General features: G+C 44.8%; 1 protein-coding gene across 1 annotated transcript; it reads left to right on the top strand.

Moving 5' to 3' along the window:
• The first annotated feature begins 2,691 nt into the window (after positions 1-2,691).
• On the top strand, positions 2,692-21,483 carry LOC124010716 (prostaglandin F2 receptor negative regulator-like). Its single transcript, XM_046323364.1, has 6 exons — positions 2,692-3,055; positions 6,825-7,193; positions 10,368-10,778; positions 11,998-12,357; positions 21,033-21,351; positions 21,471-21,483. The coding sequence occupies exons 1-6, from the start codon at positions 2,998-3,000 to the stop codon at positions 21,481-21,483; spliced, it is 1,530 nt and encodes a 509-aa protein (XP_046179320.1). The 5' UTR covers positions 2,692-2,997.
• The last annotated feature ends 6 nt before the right edge of the window (positions 21,484-21,489 follow it).

Here is a 21,489-nt window from a genome sequence, read left to right as displayed (position 1 = left end):
CCTTGACCTGACAAAAGGGTACTGGCAAATTCCTCTGACCCCAGGGCCAAAGAAAAGACAGCCTTTGCAACACCTGACGGTTTGTTTCAATACACCGTCATGCCATTCGGCTTACACGGGGCCACGGCCACCTTTCAACGGCTCATGGACAAAGTCCTAAAACCGCACAAAGCATACGCCACAGTTTATTTAGATGATGTGGGGATCTGCAGCCCTGATTCGGAATCCCACTTACCCCGGGTACAGGCAGTGTTAGACTCTCATGGCGGACCCTGCCAAGTGTTATGTGGGATTAGAGGAAACAGAGTATCTAGGATACACTGTGAGAAGAGGGTTAATCAAACCCCAATGTAAGGAGGTGAAGGCAATTAGAGAATGGCCGAAACCAGTAAATAAGAAGCAGGTTCCTAGGGCTTACCGGTTACTACCGGAAGTTCATCCCAAGTTATACCACAGTGGCCGCCCCACTTACCGACATGACTAGAGCCAGAGGGCCAAACATGGTCAAATGGGATGAAAGGGCCACCACAGCATTTAGGACATTACAGGAGGCTCTCTGCTGTAATCCAGTGCTGGTGGTACCAGACTTTGAGAGAGAGTTTGTGGTTCAGACGGATGCCTCAGAGGTCGGCTTGGGAGCAGTGCTATCCCAAGAGGTAGAAGGGGTGGAACACCCCATGCTGTGTTTAAGCAGGAAGCTGGAACCACGGGAAACCAACTACTCAGTCGTTGAGAAAGAGGCGGATCGGGGGGGGGGGGGTCGGATCTAGGGGGAGAGATGTGTGGCAAAGAAGGGGGTTGAGTGATAAATGGCAGAACTAATAAAAGGGCTCTGCCCGATCACTAAAATGGCCACCCCCATCAGAACTACAGATCACAAAATGGCCGACTGCCAAAACTACAAGTCCCAGAAGCAAGGGGAACCCTCAGAAGGTGGAGCCGACCCACAAATAAAGGGTCAAGAAAAACCAGGAAGAGGGAGAGAGAGTGCTGGAAAGATCTATGAACAATAGAGAAAGAGACAATAGAGATTGGCTGGATTTACCGTGTATGAGCTGGACTGTTTTGGACCTACCGAGAACCCGATTCGTGTACTGAACCCTGCTATCCTTGACCTCACCTATAGCCTGGGTGGACCAGAACAGAGAAAAAAACACACAGGTACTGTCCTGTTCAAAATAACTCTCATTCTTGGGTGATTTGGTGACAGTTTACCACTTAATGTGTGATAAACGCTCCTAACCTTGAAGAGGTTTGCCACACCCTATACATATCTATCATTCCAGTATCCCTGCACATTGTAAATATGGTATTGGAGCTGACCCTGTATATAGCTTACTTCTTGTGTTCTTATTTCACATGTGTTTTTGGTATACCTTATGTTATTTTTAATACTAAATTGATATTGATTACTGCATTTAGTGGTTTAGAGCTTGCAAGAAAGACATTTCACTGTACTTGGGCATATGACATTAAAGGGGAATTTCACTCAAATGATATTTTGGTCTTTTTTTTCATTAGTCCACTGTTAATACAGTCCCAAAATGTTTAGCATGTCAGCAGTCAAGTTTTCAAGATATTGGACTTAACAAGAAAGGTTTCTCCAGCCACATCATCATTCAACTTCTGATACATGTTTTGGGGCAGCAGGTAGCCTAGTGGTTAGAGCGTTGGGCCAGTAACCGAAAGGTTGCCTAAATAAATAAAGGTCATAAAAAAATCACGAGGCTTATCTTCCAAACACTAGCTTCGAGGGCATTATTATCACTTAAATGGGTTACCAACATATTAAAATAATGATTTACATATTTTAATACAAACATATATTTTGATTAATTTATTCATATTCATCCACAAGATATAGTCCCAACATAAATCAAGAGTTGCTACTGAAGCCGCCTGGTCGTTCTTTTTATTGGTTTGGTTGCCAGAGACGTGACCCAGTAGTTAAGTATCTTTGGACGTGACCCAGTCGATTGAAATAAAACAAGAATTATGCTGATTCTTAATTTCAACTAGCTGAGAGAAGGTGCCTGCCTGTCTGTCTCATCCCGACATGTTCATTACTATGCGACAGCTGGAGATCGGATTTCAATATTGAAACAATTTTGCAAATGTCGGAGAGACAGACATTAAGGTTAATACAAATCTCAGCTGTTTAACTAAATGTTAATCTAAAAGAAATGTGAGATAATATCTAGATGCTTTTTATAGTGGAGATCATGTTTATAAATTGCCTGGCTGGGCTGATGAGACAGTGGGTTGCGCAGTCAAATCAATAGGCTGTTTAAGATCATATATGTAGTTTGTGGGAACTTGTAGAATAGACACCGGCTGGAATGCAGTTTTAACCAATCAGCATTCAGGATTAGATCCAACCTTGTATAATATCTTGACAATTTGACTGCTGACATGCCAGGCATTTTAGGACTATCAACAGTGGACTAATGAAAATATAGTTTGAGTTAAATTCCCCTTTAAAACTTGAAACTACACACCTCTTAGTGGCCCCTTGTAGATGTGCAATGATCTGAAAGCAACATTTCAATAGGCTAACGTTACACATACTGTATCGATGATGATGATATGCTGTAGGCCTAGTATTCAGCTCGAAATAGCCACTAGTGTGACTACATGAGATGAGACTTGGGACAGAGCTACCTGTGAAAATCCCGCCGCTACTCCCCTCCTCCAAAAACGGACTTCCGGACACCGCAACGTTGTTCCCTCCCTCTCCCGTTCCAAAACCAAACACCGATTAACGACACTCAGTATGAATTATGCGAGCGTACACGGTCGCTACCAGTGGACTTTCACTGCACGCACGTCCATTTAACGGATATCTGAACGTCTACTCGCCAGTGTCGGTTCTCGTGGACAGCATTTTGGGGATTTCAGAGAGGTCGCCGGTGATTGGGTTTTTGAACTAAAGGTCCGGAGAGGACTCCTTTCACCCGTGGCGGATTTTAATGACAAAGGAACGAACTGGGAGTTAAAATGACGCGAATTTGCAGGATGGAACATCTATCTCTTCTACTCTTGTTTTTATCGATGGGTAAGTTATATTTGAAAAAGGGTTGTCAAACGGTCTGATATCGTCATAATAACGCGTGCTGTCGTTTAGTGGGAACTATTAGATTGACATGCACACGCGGGCACGTTTTCACTTAAAACCTGATAAGAATCTCCATTGACAAAGCAATTAGTCAAATTAATTTAAAGGCAATGTTATCAACGGATTTTTACTGATCATGCTGTTCCTCCTAAATTAATTACACATGACTGAGTTTTACTAAAACGAACCTTTTTTTAAATACGTGAATAGATTTTTCCCACGCCCAACTTCATCGTTACATGTAGGCTACGGTGGTTGGTCACAGGTGAGGGTGTGTGGCAATTTTCCATTTCAGCTCCTCAAATCCTGGTCGAAACTTTTTTTCATCGTTCAATCAAAGGAATACGAGCGAGAACTTTTAATTAATTTAATGGCATCAATTAAGTTGACAAGCCTTGACAATGGTCCAGTTACATGGAGGCACCATAACACGCGATGGGTAGCCGTCCAATTCGCATAGATCCCCTTTGATAAATTGAACTAATGTAGTTGAACTTGGAATGGCGCACTGTCCACCACTGATGTACCTCTCTGTTATTATAGTCATTGGTTCTTATCTCAGTGATCAAGGAAGAAATATAATTTTCGTTTAGTTGATCGGATCCATTTTATTTCACAAGGGTGTGTCCGATTGTGTAGGATGGGGAGTGTGTGTGTCAACGTCTACTTTGCGTCGCTCAGGGCTTCCCTGTGTTTGTGTGAGCGGCTGAGTTTTTACATTGGTGTGGTACTGTGAGATTATCACATGTCAACAGTTAACATGTCTCCAGCCTTCCTGGAGCAGCCGATGTGTGTGCCATTGAGCCATTCCCGATGGCTTTAAATTGGTGCATATATTATAACGATTTTTTTTTCTTCGGTTTTACGGCACACGTTAGTCACAAGCCGGAGTCTCCCGACTTGTGACTGGTCAACAGTAGGGATTCTACAGGAAAGTCTGTCATTTAACGAGATGACTCGTATTCATACACTTTATTTTAATTGAACTACTGCACCAAACAGCTTAGTTAGATTAGTTGTGCACTGAACAAAAAATGTAAACGCGACGTAAAGTGTTGGAGCCATGTTTCATGAGCAGAAATAAAAGATCACAGATATTTTTCATAGCACAGCTTTTCTCTCAAATTTGGTGCACACATTTATTTACATCCCTGTTAGTGATTGTTTCTCCTTTGCCAATATAATATATCCACCTGACAGGTGTGGTATATCAAGAAGCTGATAAAACGGCATGGTCATTACACAGGTGCACCTTGTGCTAGGGACAATAAAAGGACACTTTAAAATGTGCCGTTCTGTCACACAACACCGGGCCACATATGTTTTGAGGGAGCATGCGATTGTCATACTGGCTGCAGGAATGTCCACCAGAGCTGTTGCCAGAGAATTTAATGTTAATTTCTCTACCATAAGAGCCCATTTCTGCTAGATCTGAAATGTGGTCGGTGCTACTGTATGGATGGTGTGACACAATTACGAAGCCTAGGCGCACAGAGGTCAAATTGAGCTCCGTACTGGATCGCCGTGCACTTCTCAAATTTTGTAAGAATGTGGAGGGCTCCGTATTGACGTGAATGCTTGTGATGGTAGGGAGGTCCTGTATGAACACACACTGACTTCCATGACAACGTCCTTCACAACAGCTCTGCGCTGTTCGGCAAACTGCATGACTTCTGCAGAGGCCAAATCATTGTAAGTACTGCACAGCCAAAGCAGACGGCAGATTGACAATGCCTCGCCGTTTAGCCGCCTCCGTCGTCCTCAATCCGGTCTCGCCGCAGACCACTTGTATGGCATCGTGTGGGTGAGTGGTTTGCTGATGTCAATGTTGTGACGAGTGCCTTGTGGTGGTGGGGTTATGGTATACAGGAATATTTTTGGCAAATCTTGACGGCAAGGAAATATAACCACTTTTCAGTGCGGCCCACCGGACCTTGTTGAAGACCGAATGCGGCCCCCAGGGCAAAATGAGTTTGACAACCCTGGCCTAAACAATGAATACATGCACACGACCCCAAACATGTTGACGACGTACGACTGCCCTAGCTCTCCAAAACCCTTATCTGTATTTATGGTTTTCAGCAGTTACATTTGCCCATTTGTTGCATTACATTTACATTTTACATTTAAGTCATTTACAGACGCTCTTATCCAGAGCGACTTACAAGTTGCCTCCATGTTAACTACAATTCCTACGCTGTTTTAACAATTTTGGCAACATATGCTCATATGCCCCTTTATCTTTCACATTGGCAAGAAATAATTTTCTGTGTAAAAAAATCTGCACTTCCTGTAGCAGTTTTGCACAGATCAACAAGCTGTGTGCCTCCAGTTGACAAACGACACTTTCTCAGATTACAAACAGGTGTTCGGGGACGCTAGACTGCTAATTGGCACAGGTGGCCACTTATGTCTAACCTAAACAAGTGATAAGGCCATGTGGGAACACTAAACCTAACTGGGCTGTCTCATATTGCCTGTTTACTCTGTGGCCCTCCGGCTGTTTGTTTGGATAAGAGTGGCTTAAGAGTCGCGTGCTAATATTAGTCACACTCCTAAGTGGTGTCCGGCCAATATAATATCACTTCTCTTATGACGTAGGGTAAGTCCAAGAGATGACACCCCCAGAACCAGACTGTTCCAGCAATGTTTTATGGACCACCTTCCCTCAAACGTCTATTTCTCCAGTTCCTTGAGTGTCCCAACACGCTAAAACAGGAAATAGGGTTAAGTGTACTGTGTGTCAACAAGGTGTTTTGAAGTGATATGTTAATCACTAAGGGTCCAACTAAGGCAGTGGTGTAGGATCATATTGGAATGCGGCCAACGTTACCATTAGAAGTAGAGCGTGATGGAAATGTTCCCAGAAGGCTTTGCTCTTTGGTTGTTCCATTTGGGATGTAACAGGGACTATTTCTGGGCTGTGGGGTCGTTCTTTTGAAAGCTGCTGGTGCGTCGTCCCTTTGTTCTTGCCAAATGAGCTGACCTCTTATCATTTTTCCTGATACTGTTCTTTGGTTTGTGGTGTGTGTGTGGGTGGGGGAGCATGTGTTGCTCCATGCTGGCCATGGCATGTGCACTCTCTTCCCCTCAGCCTGTTCAGACAAGCCTGGTGTGTGTGCATGTTTGCTGCTCTTTCCCCTATGCCCATCCAAACAAGCCTGTATTTTATATAGGTCTTCTCTCTCTAGCTAGAGTATGTGGTCTAGGCTGTTCCCTTCTCTAGCAAGACTGTCTCTCTCTATGGGTGCATCTAAATAGTCTCTAGTGGCTTCCTTTCCTTCTACTCCAGTCTAAGAAGGTTACCATAGGCTTTGCTTTCCCCTGTTACTCTATGTCAGTGGCAATAAAGGAAAGGAGACGAGGAGAGGAACCGCTTCAGATTATTGATTCACCCGTTGAGTGCAGCGACGCTAAGGTTCAGGTGTCAATATGTGGGCCTTTTTATAGAACACACACCCACCCACACACACACTGTGGGTTTGGAATCACAGAGGAATCAAACCAAAGGTAGTATCTAAGTGTATATTTAGCCTGACCTGTGCTAAATATATCCATGTATCTCAAATGTATGCGTATTGTTAAGCAGAGAGGCTTTCAAGAGATTAGCGAAGGAAGTCTGATGTGGTAGGAACGCTGTCATTGTGTGGGGGATTCTGCAGATTTTATGTATCTGTCAATGACGTGTATGTGTGCGTCTTCTCTCTAGGTGTATCCCATGCCAGGGTGGTGTCTGTGTCCCCTGGCCCTCTGCTCCGTGTGGAGGGCCAACCTGTCTCACTGCGCTGTGATGTCACTGACTACGAGGGGCCCAGGGAGCAGGATTTTGACTGGACCATGCAGCAGGGGGAGGCGGGGTCTATCCATGTAATCTCCACCTTCGACCCAAAGTATTCGGACTTGTCGCTAAGCGACCGGGTGGCCAGTGGGGATCTGAGCGTGGTGCGGCTGGGGGACAGCGTGGTGGAGCTGAGGATACAGGAAGTGAGGTCTTCAGACAGCGCCACGTACCTCTGCAGTACACCCAGTACGGACTCTGTCTTCAGCGGGAACTACGATGCAGGGGTAACGCTCAAAGGTGGGTCAAGACACGAGTATGAGAGAGACTGATAGACTGTCTTAACCATCAGTGTGGAATCACCGTATATCCATTTAGAACTGTATTAACTTCAAACTAGATAAGTCAGATCTCCATTATGACTTCTAGTTTACATAGAGGCTGGCTGGGTTGGAAGACCCATACAGTGTGTGTGTGTTCATGTTCTCTTGTTGTGGTTCGTGTGGTCTATTGAACACGGCTCATATCCCTTGCTTACACATGACACGCTCTCTTAAGCTGGTGTGTTTGTCAGACCACACACACACACACACACACACGTGCGCTTATATACTGTATACACATGGACACAGCTGCACTTTCCTTAGATGGACTGGTTCAGGATCAGCTATGTAACTTTAACCCCAATTATGCTAATCTGCTTTGGGGAGGGAACCGGTTCCTAGATCTGCTGCTTTGGGGAAACATTAGTGAGGGGTGATCAAGTGGTGATTTCACTCATGTTCACACACATTCAGTCTTCCAACACACACACATACACACACACACACACACACTTGGAGAGCAGATTCCAGATGGGTGTATTTATCTCATGTCAAATGGGGGTTGTTATTTCTGTTGAGCTGACTGTTGCCCTGTTCTGAACAGTCTGTCTCAATGAGCTGAGGGAGAGGAAAAGAAAGAGGCTTAGTGGTGAATTGTGCTGACGAGGAGAGCTGGAACAGGTAGAGGCGTGAGATTATATTGTAAAATCTAAGTGCTCTTGAACTAGTAGGTGATTTTTAGTCCTGCTTGTAGCCGTGCTGTAAAACAATGTTTCATGGTGGTGTAGTTGAACTAGTAGACGGTTTGTGTACAGTAAGATCCATTGATGTAACACCATGTAGTGTAAATGAGTTTACTCTGGTATGAAGAGTCACCTGTGTAGGTGAGGCAGTCTACTGACCTCTCCTATTGGTGTCTACGCAAACGGCATTCTCCACCAAAACTTTCAGTTTTGTGTTTGCTTGGCTCACTTGTCTATCTAATATATTATTTTCTTCCGGCTAAAGTGGCATTGACATGTATAATGCACATTGCATTCGAAAAGTATTCAGACCCCTTGACTTCTACATTTTGTTACGTTACAGCCTTATTCTAAAATGGATTAAATATATTTTTTTCCTCAATCTACACACTACACCATAATGACAAAGCAAAAATAGGTTTTTACATATTTATTTTTACGTGTGTGTGTGTATACAGTTGAAGTCTGAAGTTTACAAAGACCTTAGCCAAATACATTTAAACTCTGTTTGACACAATTCCTGACATTTACTAGAAGGTAAAGATTCCCTGTCTTAGGTCAGTTAGGATCACCACTTTATTTTAAGGATGTGAATTGTCAGAATAATAGTATGATTTATTTCAGCTTTTATTTCTTTCATCACATTCCCAGTGGGTCAGAAGTTTACATACTAATTGAGTGTATTTGTTAGCATTGCCTTTAAATTGTTTAACTTGTTGTCAAACGTTTCGGGTAGCCTTCCACAAGCTTCCCACAATAAGTTGGGTGAATGTTGGCCCATTCCTCCTGACAGAGCTGGTGTAACTGAGTCAGGTTTGTCGGCCTCCTTGCTTGCGCAGGCTTTTTCAGGTCTGCCCACACATTTTCTATAGGTTTGAGTTCAGGCTTGGGGTCATTGTCCATTTGGAAGACCCAACTCTTTTTTTTTCTTTTTCTGACAATTTATTTTTGCTCCCACCCTGAACAGACTGAATGCTGCTTCTGCTATGACAACTATTCATGATCCACTGAATGGCTTTCAGCACGTTCAACATTAATAATGGCTTTCCGTTGGGCGATGTTCACTTTTTCTGTACCCGAACACATAGACAGGAATATGTTTAGCTAGTTGGGGGGGGGGGGGATTTTTAACTGAGTGTGACAGTGATTTGGCAGCTCCAGGACACTAAGTCCAATATCAAAGACTTGGTAGAATGGCAGCTTACTGAGCTTAGAGTATGAAGGTTCATCAGAATATGAACACTTCAAAGCACAGTATCATTCTTGTTTAGAGGCTGAGGGAGCGGGAGTGAGGAGGAGCGTAAGAGAGGGAGTGAGGAGGAGCGTAAGAGAGGGAGTGAGGAGGAGCGTAAGAGAGGGAGTGAGGAGGAGCGTAAGAGAGGGAGTGAGGAGGAGCGTAAGAGAGGGAGTGGGGAGGAGCGTAAGAGAGGGAGTGGGGAGGAGCGTAAGAGAGGGAGTGGGGAGGAGCGTAAGAGAGGGAGTGGGGAGGAGCGTAAGAGAGGGAGTGGGGAGGAGCGTAAGAGAGGGAGTGGGGAGGAGCGTAAGAGAGGGAGTGGGGAGGAGCGTAAGAGAGGGAGTGGGGAGGAGCGTAGAGAGAGGGGGGGGAGGAGCGAGGGGGAAGAGAGAGGGAGTGGGGAGGAGCGTAAGAGAGGGAGTGGGGAGGAGCGTAAGGGAGAGAGGGAGTGGGGAGGAGCGTAAGAGAGGGAGTGGGGAGGAGCGTAAGAGAGGGAGTGGGGAGGAGCGTAAGAGAGGGAGTGGGGAGGAGCGTAAGAGAGGGGAGTGGGGAGGAGCGTAAGAGAGGGAGTGGGGAGGAGCGTGGGGAGAGTAAGGGAGTGGGGAGGAGCGTAGAGAGGGAGTGGGGAAGAGAGGGAGTGGGGAGGAGCGTAAGAGAGGGAGTGGGGAGGAGCGTAAGAGAGGGAGTGCGATGAACAGACATTGCGAAAGAGCCACAGGCATAGTCTCCCCCCTTCGTCTCTCTTCTGTTTATTCAGCTATGATGGTCAGAGTAAACCACATCAGAGGAGAGAGAAGCGCTGTTATCAAATCTAAACCCTCCTTACACATACTGTTGACAGCAGCACCCCCCCCATTACACCCCTCACTGACAGCCTAAACCGTGTGTGTGTTTGGGGTGGGGGGGGAAAGGGGCAGATAAGGAAGATGCGCATGTGTGAGCTTGACATTTGGTATTAATAGATTTTTCATGGATTATAAAAGCAGTAATGACTCTTGGCGATGAAGAAGAACGAACATGATGACATTTTGAGATGGGTTGGCTTACGGCAACATCTGTTAGCGTTCTGTCACAATGACATTTTAACATGCAGTAAAGAACCATGTCGCTGTAGTGAAGCAGCAAATTAACGATGCTAGCCGTGTGTGTGTGTAACTATGTCCTTTCTCTACAGTCATTGCTAACACCCTGAAGGTGGCCCCGGAGGCCCCAGAGCCCGTGGTCCCCGAAGGTGGCGACATCACCCTCTCCTGCAACGTCACCCGCCACTTCACTGATCCCACCTACCTGTCCGTCACCTGGTCGCTACGGAGACCAGGCATCCCATTGGTGGATATCCTGACCGTTGGCCCAGATGGGGATGTGGTCACAGGAAGTGGCTCCGCGCAGCGCTATGCTGACGGAGGGCTCCGATTGGCTATTCGCAGAGATGGGGCATTTGGATTGGTTGTTGCCGGGGTGACGCAGGCTGATGCAGGGATGTACGTGTGCACGGGGAGGGAATGGATTCATGAGGAAGGGGGTCAGTGGAAGAACATTGTGGAGAAGGCTGTGGAGATGGGAGCTGTGGCAGTCACACCTACAGGTAAAGGGGGTGGGGTGTGTTTTGTATGTACTTTAGCATGTGAAACATTCAGCCGATCCTAAATCACTCCCCTTTGACCTTAACCTCGAGATATTTGCAGATCTGTATGGTCTGGATTGGTATAAGCAGTGCAATGGAGCTTCCACCTTACAGATGTAAAAATATCGAAGGGTTAGGACCAGCTGAGAGAGCGGGATCTGGGGGATGGTTGTCGTTTCTATGGCCTCTACTTTATTTTAGCCTAGCAGCATTTCTTTGTGTTGGAGAGGCTCTTGACCCAGAGATCTATCTCAGCCCCTCCCCCTGTCAGGCCTTTATCCCTGGGTGTGTGAGGAACCCCTGACACACACACACAGTGGTTGCCTGGGACACCATATCCCCTGAACCCTCTCCTGCATGGTGAGTGATTAAAATGGGGTGAGAGACTGAGGGACTAGCTTAGCAGGAAGACAACATGGAGGGACTGTGGGCCTTCCTTTACATGCTGTATCTAAGTACAGACTAGTGTAGCCATGCAGCCACTATTGACTGTCTACTGAGATGCTAAAGTAAAGAGGATTGGAGAAGTCTAACAGGGGCCTTTGTCCTGGCTCTCTTGTCTAAACATACAGAGTGAGCTATAGTGAAGTCATCTCACCTACCAGATATCCCAGTCTCCCATAGTAGCAGTATCCAGGATTTAATTTGAGAAATATAACCCCCCCCCCCCCAAAAAAAGCGTTTAGCTCCAGTTCAGTCTCTGGAGTCATGAGTCGTATCATGTTTTAATGTGATTTTCCTTGACTTTTCTTTCTATAGCTTTGAAACTCTTACCATTTAGCCTAAATCGTTCTCGGCATATATTCACTTTTAATAGTTACCCATTTATACTTGACATTTTGTGGGTTCTAGAGCTTTTGAAATTGGCTTTTTTTAATAAATAGTCATCCTTGATCTTCTGTATGTGGGTCTTTCAACTTCTCACTGTTGGTTCTTTTGATCTGGATGGTTTTAATCAAGTTTTCCATGTTGAATCCCTTCTACTCTGTCTTCTCTTGATGTGTAGAATACTTGTATCTCCATGTCCAACTGTGCTGGAGTGTTCTATATTTTCACCATATTGCTTCTACTTATCCAACCGGTCCAGTTCTACAGGTGTCTAGCAGTTAGGACCTCGGGGTTGTTTCCTTGTTTATTGGTTCTAACGGCAGCCATTTTGTCTTCTCCCTCCGCCTTCCAGCTCGTTCCTTGTCTGTCGTGGCCATGTCCAACACCACGCTCAACATGGACGACACCCTGACCCTCACCTGCCTGGTCTCCGCGGGTAACTTGGCCTCCCTGGCCCTGGAGGTCACCTGGCTTGTGGACGGACGCACAGCGGTCAGCCTGGGCCGTGACGGGGTGGTCTCAAACGGGTCCCCCTCGGTGGGGCTGGAGCGGACAGGGCCAGGGGAGTTTAGGCTGGTGGTGAGGGGGGTAAGGGGGTCTGACAAGGGGATGTACTCCTGTAGGGTCCGGGCCTGGGTCGGAGGAGGAGGAAGATGGTACCAGGCTGCAGAGAAGACCTCCAACCCAGTACAAGTTCTAGTCACACAGATCAGTGAGTGAAAGTGCTGTTAAAATATCTACTGTATGTTTTTCAGGTCTTGAAATGCAGTCCAACCAAGATTACCATATCTAACATACTATTAATAGCATTGGCCTCTCACTAGGCTTACTTTGAACACATGCTTCACCATGGCAGTACATCAGTGATGCCTTGTACTACAGAGACACACAGGAACGAACACACATACACACTCACACACAGGCACCCGCAGAGTGAGCCTATCCTTTAGTCAAGCCTTTTTTCTGACATACCTGCCCCCACAGTGAAAAGTATTGATTATTCATGCCTGTTAAGGCCTAGCGAACTCCTTTCTCTGGTTTTACACCCTGTTTCGCTCCCTCTCTCTATTTAACCAGGCAAGTCAGTTATGTACAAATTCTTATTCACAATGACAGCATGGTTGCTCTGGGACCTAAGCGGTGGTGTAGGGTGTAACTGCATGTGATCTGACAGGTTCAAGGTGCCGTGGTGTCACTCATGCCATCCTCCAGAGTGTGTGGGTGGTCGTGTAGGGATTCATTAGGGACCACCGTAGCAAAACATTTTGCAATGCATAGATTCATGTCGTCCCTCCCAGTTTGGTATAGATTTTCATGACCTTTTAGGCCAGTGGTTCTTAACTGGTTTTTCCTCAGGACCCGAATTGAATCGGGTTGTCTCAGCCCCGTCCCAATATTCTCATTGCGAAAAGAATCGACAAAATACAATCTGGATTTTTAAATGTTATATAGATGGCAAATGTATGACAAGGGAACCACATTCCAACATTTCGTTGTCATTCATTCAATCCTCCCCATATTCTTGATGAAGAATGTTAATGATGGTTTTGGGTTTCTGAACTTTAAATGTTATTAATCATTAGTTTTAAGAGGTACCTGAGGGGTGTCATAGCTGAGGGGCTACACCAGAAGTTGGTGGTTAAGCTTGGAACGTACTGATACTGAGTGTAGGGGAAATGATCACGTGGCAGGCATTGATAAGGGGAGAGAGCCATGGATTAGTGATGAAAGGGGTCCAGGTCATGTTTTAAGGGAGAAAAGTTTATGGTCTGTATCACTTAGTTTCCTGCCTAGTAATAAAGATACAATGTTTGTTCAGATGTGTAGGAGGAGACTCTGCATAGGAGAAAGGATTAAATATCAGTGCTCGTGTGAATGACTTTGTCTAATGCGGCTGTATTGGCCCTCTGGGAAGAATGAACTTGGTTTGCACTTTCATAGTATCTAGAGTTTTTACACTGAAAATTAGAATCTAGCAGTAATAAATTCACTGTTTTGAGACTTCCAAAATAGCATTGCTAATGGCGTTTTATATTGAAAACACTCTGAAGAAACCTCCTGTGACGCACATTTGCGTCGCGATCCAGCAGTTGAGAATCGCTGCTTTGGCTACGTGTTGTATTTGTGTGTGAGGAAATGCCATAAAGTCCATTGGGTTAGCATGATAATAAGCAACCCCACTGCTCCTAGTGTATGAAACCATCTTAGAATTCAGATCTTGAATGCGCCACATAGTAGCTGTTGGTGCTGCAGTAGCTGTGGGGTTAAATCTGCTCTGGAACTAGGTCTGCCTGGTGCTGGTTCTCTAGAGTCCCAAACCTGACGCTCCTCTGACACACACACACACACACACACACACCAAACACTGTGCAGTGAAAACGGTCATGGAGGAAAGGAATGTGTAGCCGGAGGCCAGAGTGTAGGAGTTCCCTCTAGTACCATAGAGCCCTACACCAACAGACTCACCAACCATATGTATGTGTTGGTGGTTACTAGATGTCTGTTTTCTGTCTGCCATTGTGCATGTTGAGAGAAGTGCCCTGGGTTAAGCTTAGTGGGAGAGGGGCGTAGGCAAGGCCAGACATCAATGGAAGAGGAACTCTGCCTACGTCTGGAAGACACACATTCACACTCTCACCCAAATCCCATGAAATTCAGACCTACTACGCTGAGGAAATGGTAGTTACAGTGCCTTTGGAAAGTATTCAGACCCCTTGACTTTTTCCACATTTTGTTACGCAACAGCCTTGTTCTAAAATTGATTAAATAAAAATAAATCCTCAGCAATCTACATACAAAGCAAAAAACAGGTTTTTAGAAATGTCTGCACATTTATTAAACATTAAAAATACCTTATTTACATTAGTATTCAGACCCTTTGCTGTGAGACAAATTGAGCTCCGGTGCATCTTGTTTCCATTGATCAACCTTGATGTTTCTACAACTTGATTGACCAAGAACCCAATGGTCACTCTGACAGAGTTCCTTTGTAGAGATGGGAGAACCTTCCAGAAGGACAACCATCTCTGCAGCACTCCACCCATCAGGCCATTATGGTTTAGTGGCCAGATGGAAGCCACTCTTAAGTAAAAGGAACATGACAGCCCGCTTGGAGTTTGCCAAAAGGCATCTAAAGACACTCAGGCCATGAGGGAAAAAGATTCTCTGGTCTGTTGAAACCAAGATTAAACTCTTTGGCCTGAATGCCAACCGTCACGTCTGGAGGAAACCTGGCACCATCCCTACAGTGAAGCATGGTGGTGGCCGAATCATGCTGTTTTTCATCGGCAGGGACTGTGAGACTAGTCAGGATCGAGGCAAAGATGAATGGAGCAAAGTACAGAGAGATCTGAGTACTTTCTGAATGCACTGTATGTAGTAATGTGCATGCACACACACACACTCTACAGGATACCTCCAACTCCCATAAACCTCTCTGTCCAACAGTAGAGGTGTAGTAAAAAGAGTTGGAAGTCACTGTGTCCTTCTAATCCCCTATGGAGCTGCAGAGGGGGCTAGCTACCCTGGTGCGTCTTTCCTTGACTGATTGGTACTATTGTTTGACTCTACATCTGCAGTCCATCACAACAATAGGTACTGTATGTCACAATGATGACGGAAGCATGACACACACCAGAGGTGGTACCTTAGTTGTGGAGGACGGGCTCATAGTAATCACTGGAACGGAAGCAAAGGATTGGTAACATAAACATGGTTTCCAAGTGTTTATCATTCCATTTACTCCAATCCAGCCATTATTATGAGCCGTCCTCCCCTCAGCAGCCTCCTGTGGTTACACACGCACACACTTAATGAGCCATTCTTAAAGGTGCAATTTGCAGAAATCCTGTTTGCTAATATTCTAATAGTTTGCCTAATTTCAGTTTGTGACAAAACAAGCAGTCATTCTATAGATAATCACACTGTGCCACCTAAACTGCTGTGAAACACCTTTTCAATAGCCCCAAATCTTGTTTTTAGTTGTTTGAGGCTGTTGCACAAAACAGAAAGTAAAATATGCCAAGACATTCAATGAGGATGACAGATCTGTAATTCACATTTCTATGTGAATTTGGTTGAGTCGCCCAAAAAGTGACCTATTACAACTTTAAGTTGCTGTTATTCTTCCTCCATCCTACAAACCCCCCTGTGGTGTTAGTGCTGTGTCAGCTCCCATACAATCACCCAGAGTCACCATAGAGTTCAATGGGTTCTCTCCAGTGGAGGCTCCTGAGAGGAGGGGGAGGACCATCCTCAGTGAGTTTCATAAAAATAAACCGTTAAACATGAATGTTACACTTTAGATAAAACAATACAAAATATATTCACCAAATTATTGATTAAAACGCACTGTTTTGCAATGGTCTACAGTAGCCTCAACAGCACTCTGTAGGGTAGCACCATGGTGTACGAATGATTCACACCCTAGATCAGCTAGATGCAGGCAAGATTGTGGAAGGTGGTATTGAATGTGTCACTCTCACCTTGATTACAAAAAATTACCTTGGTGACTTTCATTCACAGGCTAGGTTGTAGCAAACTCATGATGGGGATAGATTTGCTTATCATGTAGTAGCCTAAACCTATCAACGTTACATTGAGCTGGGTGAATCCAACATACTGGAACAGAAAATAAGACTAATCATAAAATAAATGATCATTCTCCCTCATCATAAACGGCACCGACCACCTCTGGTTCTCTCTCCAAATCACCTTCATGTCTTGAGTCAGGCTTCAGGATGCTCAGTGGCTGCTGTATACTGAGGGAGTGAAGGAAAAGTGATGATGGAGGGTGTTGACAGGGTGGCGACTGAGTGGAGGAATGCACTCTGGGTCATATCTGGTTCAACACAGACTCGCACCACATGCTCAAACACCCCAGTGAAACCAGAGACCCTCCGATGAAGGCCGGAGCTTCTTGGCAGTGGAGAGGGTCCTCTGAGAACATTCCTTGGAACATGCTTAGTCCCTTTTCTTTCTCTCGCTCTCCTTTTCTCTCGCCTTGCTCATCCATCTGTCTCTGTCTTCACTCCAGATAGAACACCTGCTTGCTCGGTCCTAATAATTAAATCTCCCCTTGGCATTTTGGTTTGTTGCACAGCATGTGTGTGAGACACACTAACTATATATTGTGTGTGTGTGTGTGTGTGTGTGTGTGTGTGTGTGTGTGTGTGTGTGTGTGTGTGTGTGTGTGTGTGTGTGCGCAGACACATACTCTTGAGTGTGTTTATTTATCGGCACCAATGTTGAACTATTTTCATGAAATATACAGCATTTCATTAGTTCCGTCTGGTTTGTGTGGTAGTCTGTATGAACAGGTGAACTCTAGTAAGTTAGTAAACGTCTCTAGAGTTGAGATGGTCAGTTATCATCCGTTTATAATCTACGGGAACTATCTCTATGGTAACACACCCAAAAACTTGAAAAGGGCGCAGAACTCCACACTCAAACGTCACACAGTGTCGCACTCTTAGCTCCCAGGGAAACATGGTGGCTAAAGTATATTGTTCCCTTACTGAACGAGGTCAAAGTACAACTCATTTTATGTTCTTACCTGAACTTCATACTGACGTAAGATTGGATGACTTATTTCAAACACAGGCCAGGCTGCGTTTACCGTTGACACTCCAGACCTGTATTAACAGTGAGTCACTCACCCTCACCCCCCCCCAGAGATATTTGGCAGTTAACACTGTCAGCTTGCCCCTGCTGACACGACCCTAAGACAGGTCTGATCCAAATGAATTGAAACACAAACTGTTTTTATCATGGCTTTTAATCAACTGAAATGTCCTCCGCAGTGTCTGTCTTTTTAGCATGTGTGTGTGTGTGTGTGTGTGTGTGTGTGTGTGTGTGTGTGTGTGTGTGTGTGTGTGTGTGTGTGTGTGTGTGTGTGTGCTTGTAGTTTTGTTTTATAGGTCACACTTTTAAAACCTCTCTGGGATATTCGGGAAGGTAGCATCCCACCTCAACAGCCAGTGATAAGTGCAGGACGCCAAATTCAAAACAGAAATCTCATAATTAAAATTCCTCAAGCATACAAGTATTTTACACAATTTTAAAGATAAACTTCTTGTAAATCCAGCCACAGTGTCCGATTTCAAATAGGCTTTACGGCGAAAGCACCACAAGGATTATGTTAGGTCAGAGCCAAGTCAAAGAAAAACACAGCCATTTTTCCAGCCAAAGAGAGGAGTCACAAAGAGCAGAAATACAGACAAAATGAATCACTAACCTTTGATCTTCATCAGATGACACTCATAGGACTTCATGTTACACAATACATGTATATTATGTTTGATAAAGTTCATATTTATATAAAAAAATCTCAGTATACATTGGCGTTATGTTCAGTAGTTCCAAAAACATCTAGTGATTTTTGCAGAGAGCCACATCAATTTACAGACATACTCATCATAAATGTTGATGAAAATACAAGTGTTATGCATGGAATTTTAGATAAAATTCTCTATAATGCAACCGCTGTGTCTGATTTCAAAAACACCTTTTCAAAAAAGCACACCATGCAATAATCTGAGTACAGTGCTCAGACAATAAAAGAGCCAAAAAGATATCTGCCATGTTGTGCAGTCAACAGAAGTCAGAAATAGAATTAGAAACATTCACTTACCTTTGATCTTCATCAGAATGCACTCCCAGGAATCCCAGTTCCACAATAAATGTTTGATTTGTTCGATAAAGTCCCTCATTTGCCCAAATACCTCCTTGTTTTTCACGCGTTTAGTACACAATCCAAAGTCACGACGCGCCAGCAAGTCCATGCGAAAGTTCAGTTGAAAGTTATATTACAGTTCGTAGAAACATGTCAAACGAATTATAGAATCAATCTTTAGGATGCTTTTTATCATAAATCTTCAATAATGTTCCAACCGGAGAATTTCTTTGTCTGGAACGCGAGCTAACTTTCACATGAACATGCGTCACGACACTCTACCAGACACCTGGCTCAAACAGCCCTTATGAGCCCCCACTTCACAGTAGAAGCATCAAACAAAGTTCTAAAGACTGTTGACATCTAGTGGAAGCCTTAGGAAGTGCAATATGACCAATATGACCAATATCCCACTATCTTCGATAGGGCATGAGTTGAAAAACTACAAACCTCAGATTTCCCACTTCCTGGTTGGATTTTTTCTCTGGTTTTTGCCTGCCATATGAGTGCTGTTGTACTCACATCATTCAAACAGTTTTAGTAACTTCCGAGTGTTTTCTATCCAAATCTACTAATAATATGCATATATTAGCAACTGGGCCTGAGTAGCAGGCAGTTTACTCTGGGTACCTTATTCATCCAAGCTACTCAATACTGCTCCCCAGTCCCAAAGAAGTTAAGACAAGCAAGCGCCTAATCCTGAATGTGGTTAGTTTGTAGAACAGTGGTTGTCAACCCCTATGCTGTGCTAGGCTATACCCAAACCATGTCGGTTTTTCAATACGACCTTTCAAGTAAACAGAACGGAGGTTCTAGTTAGAGTGCACCTGAGATAGCACCCCAGTCTTTAGCCACAACCACAACCCAGAAGTAGCTGTATGAAGAACATTTAATGTATTCTACATCTCTATGGTCCATACCAACCAGTTGGGAACCACAGCCAGGCTAATGGAAACCTAGTTGTGGTGTTTGGTTTCAAAATGTGCATTAGTCTTGTTTTTGTTGAGGGCCATTACCTTCTTCATCAGAGCAGAGTAGTGTTCTTCACTGCCTGGTATCAGCTCTCTACTGGGTGGACTAGATTTCAGCTTTCTATTCCCTTAACAAATGGCCCTGGAACAGCTCTTGTCCTGTGCATAATGCCTCAGTTTATCCGGTCCTGGGTAAGTAGGGGAGGGTGGGTGTGCACCTGTGTACTTGTGTGGGCACGTGAGTTTGTTATAATGTATGTTTCGTTCCATTTGTAGGCCATTAGCAGGAAATGTGTTTGAGTCGTTCTGCAGTGTGAGTTTTCCTTTGGTCTATTAATGGAGTGTATGTGTGTGAGAAAGATGGATGAGGGGTGTGAAAGCGGCGGAATGGGCACATGGCTAATTGGCGGGGATTCTCTCCTCGCAAAGGAAGGAGGATTTTCGCAGATGATCTTGTGATGATCCTCACAGCAGTGTAGCAGATGGTGACAGTGCATGATTCAGCCCCTGTGACGTCCAAATGACACAACGTGGAAAACCCACGATCACACACACACACACTAATCGAGAGCAAGGAATATGTGTGTTCCCTGTTCATTGGAGCATAAAGGGACAATCTGTAGACTAGAGGTCTGACTGAGATACCAGCCCAATCACCTACTGAGACCCAACACACACTCCGCCACTGACACTTAACATTGATACACTGTGTGTGAGTGTTTGAGAAGTCTGATTGCCCCATTTGCGCGCACACACTAGGAATGGGGTTTAGTGAATTTTTTTCTATTTGAATTGTATCATGAATTTTTGTCAGATATCTAGATATTCGTAATAATTTTAGTATTTTATTTATTTTTTGCTCAAGTTTTTAACCTGAGCACTGCTGTGGGAAGGAGAGAGGCTGATTCTCTGCTGAGGGGTCAGTGAGATTGGGGCTAGCGAGACGAGTACCCAAGGCAACCCGGCGACAGCCAAGACGGGCTAACTAGAAGCAATTTTTCATCCCATTTATCAATACCTGTCTGGATTGCAGGAGCCTAGAAGCTAGCTAGCCAGCTATTGCTAGTTAGGCTATTTGAGGCCATATGCTGTGCTTTCTCCCCAACCCCATTCAGATAAGACAGCCTACCTGTTGGTTATTTTTGTTCTATCTTGCACTGCATTAGTGAACTCTCATTCCACTTGCTACACATTGAGCCTCTTTGCCGTTTTGATTGGCCAACATAACCAACAAGCTACACACGTGAAGGCTAACGGTCTTTAATGAGGCGCATGTCGTGAATCACATTAAAGTTCATTTTTATTCATTCAATTCATAATTTGAAAGGTCCTGGTATAACTGTCACTTTGATATTTTACCTTAGAAAAATACTTTAAAAACACCTTTTCTCTCTCACAAATGAGTACTCCCAATGATTTGAATACTAACTCCCGTTCGGATATTCAGATAACCGTGCACATCCCTAACGCACACACACACCACCCATTGGATTCATGGCTACAGACCGGGAAGAGCTCTGCTCACCACTACCTTAGTGGCTGTGAAGTGGCTTCCAGATTATTCCTTTTTAAATAACTGGTCTGGTTGTGTGTACAGCAGGAGTCAACATGTTACACTACCCTGAATGCACTAAGGTGGATGTTATTTCACCATGTCCCTTTACTTTACTGTCCCTTTACTTTAGAGTCTGTTGATTAATGTTTCTCTCCTCTCCCACCCCATCTTTCTGTCCCTCCCTCCAGAGCCTAATTTCGCAGTGACCCTTACCCCTTCGTCGACCCCGCAGGTCACAGGTGACCCAACGGAGCTGGCGTGTCATGTGACCAACATCACCCACTTCCTTGCAGGGGGCCGACTGGGCGTAACCTGGGAGTACACACCACTTCCTGGTCCACCTGGCGACCGCCTGACAACCACACAGGCCACCCTCCCTATTGGTTCCCTGGATGCCCACGGCAACCTGAAGTCTGGGATGCTGTACCGTGATAGGTTGGAGTCTGGTGCCATCGTTCTGACCCGAGTAGAGCCGGATACATTCAAGCTCCGCTTCCTACGCACACAGTGTGTGTGTGTGTGTGTGTGTGTGTGTGTGTGTGTGTGTGTGTGTGTGTGTGTGTGTGTGTGTGTGTGTGTGTACCTCAAGCACAATCATTTGTTAGACAGACAAGTTTGTATTAAAGCAAGAGCTGCTAACAAGTG

This window comes from Oncorhynchus gorbuscha, linkage group LG23, assembly GCF_021184085.1.
Source record: "Oncorhynchus gorbuscha isolate QuinsamMale2020 ecotype Even-year linkage group LG23, OgorEven_v1.0, whole genome shotgun sequence".
Classification (NCBI taxonomy): Eukaryota; Metazoa; Chordata; class Actinopteri; order Salmoniformes; family Salmonidae; genus Oncorhynchus; species Oncorhynchus gorbuscha.
The sequence above is the reverse complement of the archived record's forward strand: the minus strand, read 5'-3'. Positions and strand labels throughout refer to the sequence as shown.

Excerpts from the sequence above, each read along its gene's own strand:
- LOC124010716 (XM_046323364.1), top strand. The coding sequence starts at position 2,998 with ATGACGCGAATTTGCAGGATGGAACATCTATCTCTTCTACTCTTGTTT. Across the intron at positions 7,194-10,367 it reads TGCAGGGGTAACGCTCAAAG|TCATTGCTAACACCCTGAAG; the intron begins GTGGGTCAAGAC and ends CTTTCTCTACAG. Across the intron at positions 10,779-11,997 it reads TGTGGCAGTCACACCTACAG|CTCGTTCCTTGTCTGTCGTG; the intron begins GTAAAGGGGGTG and ends TCCGCCTTCCAG.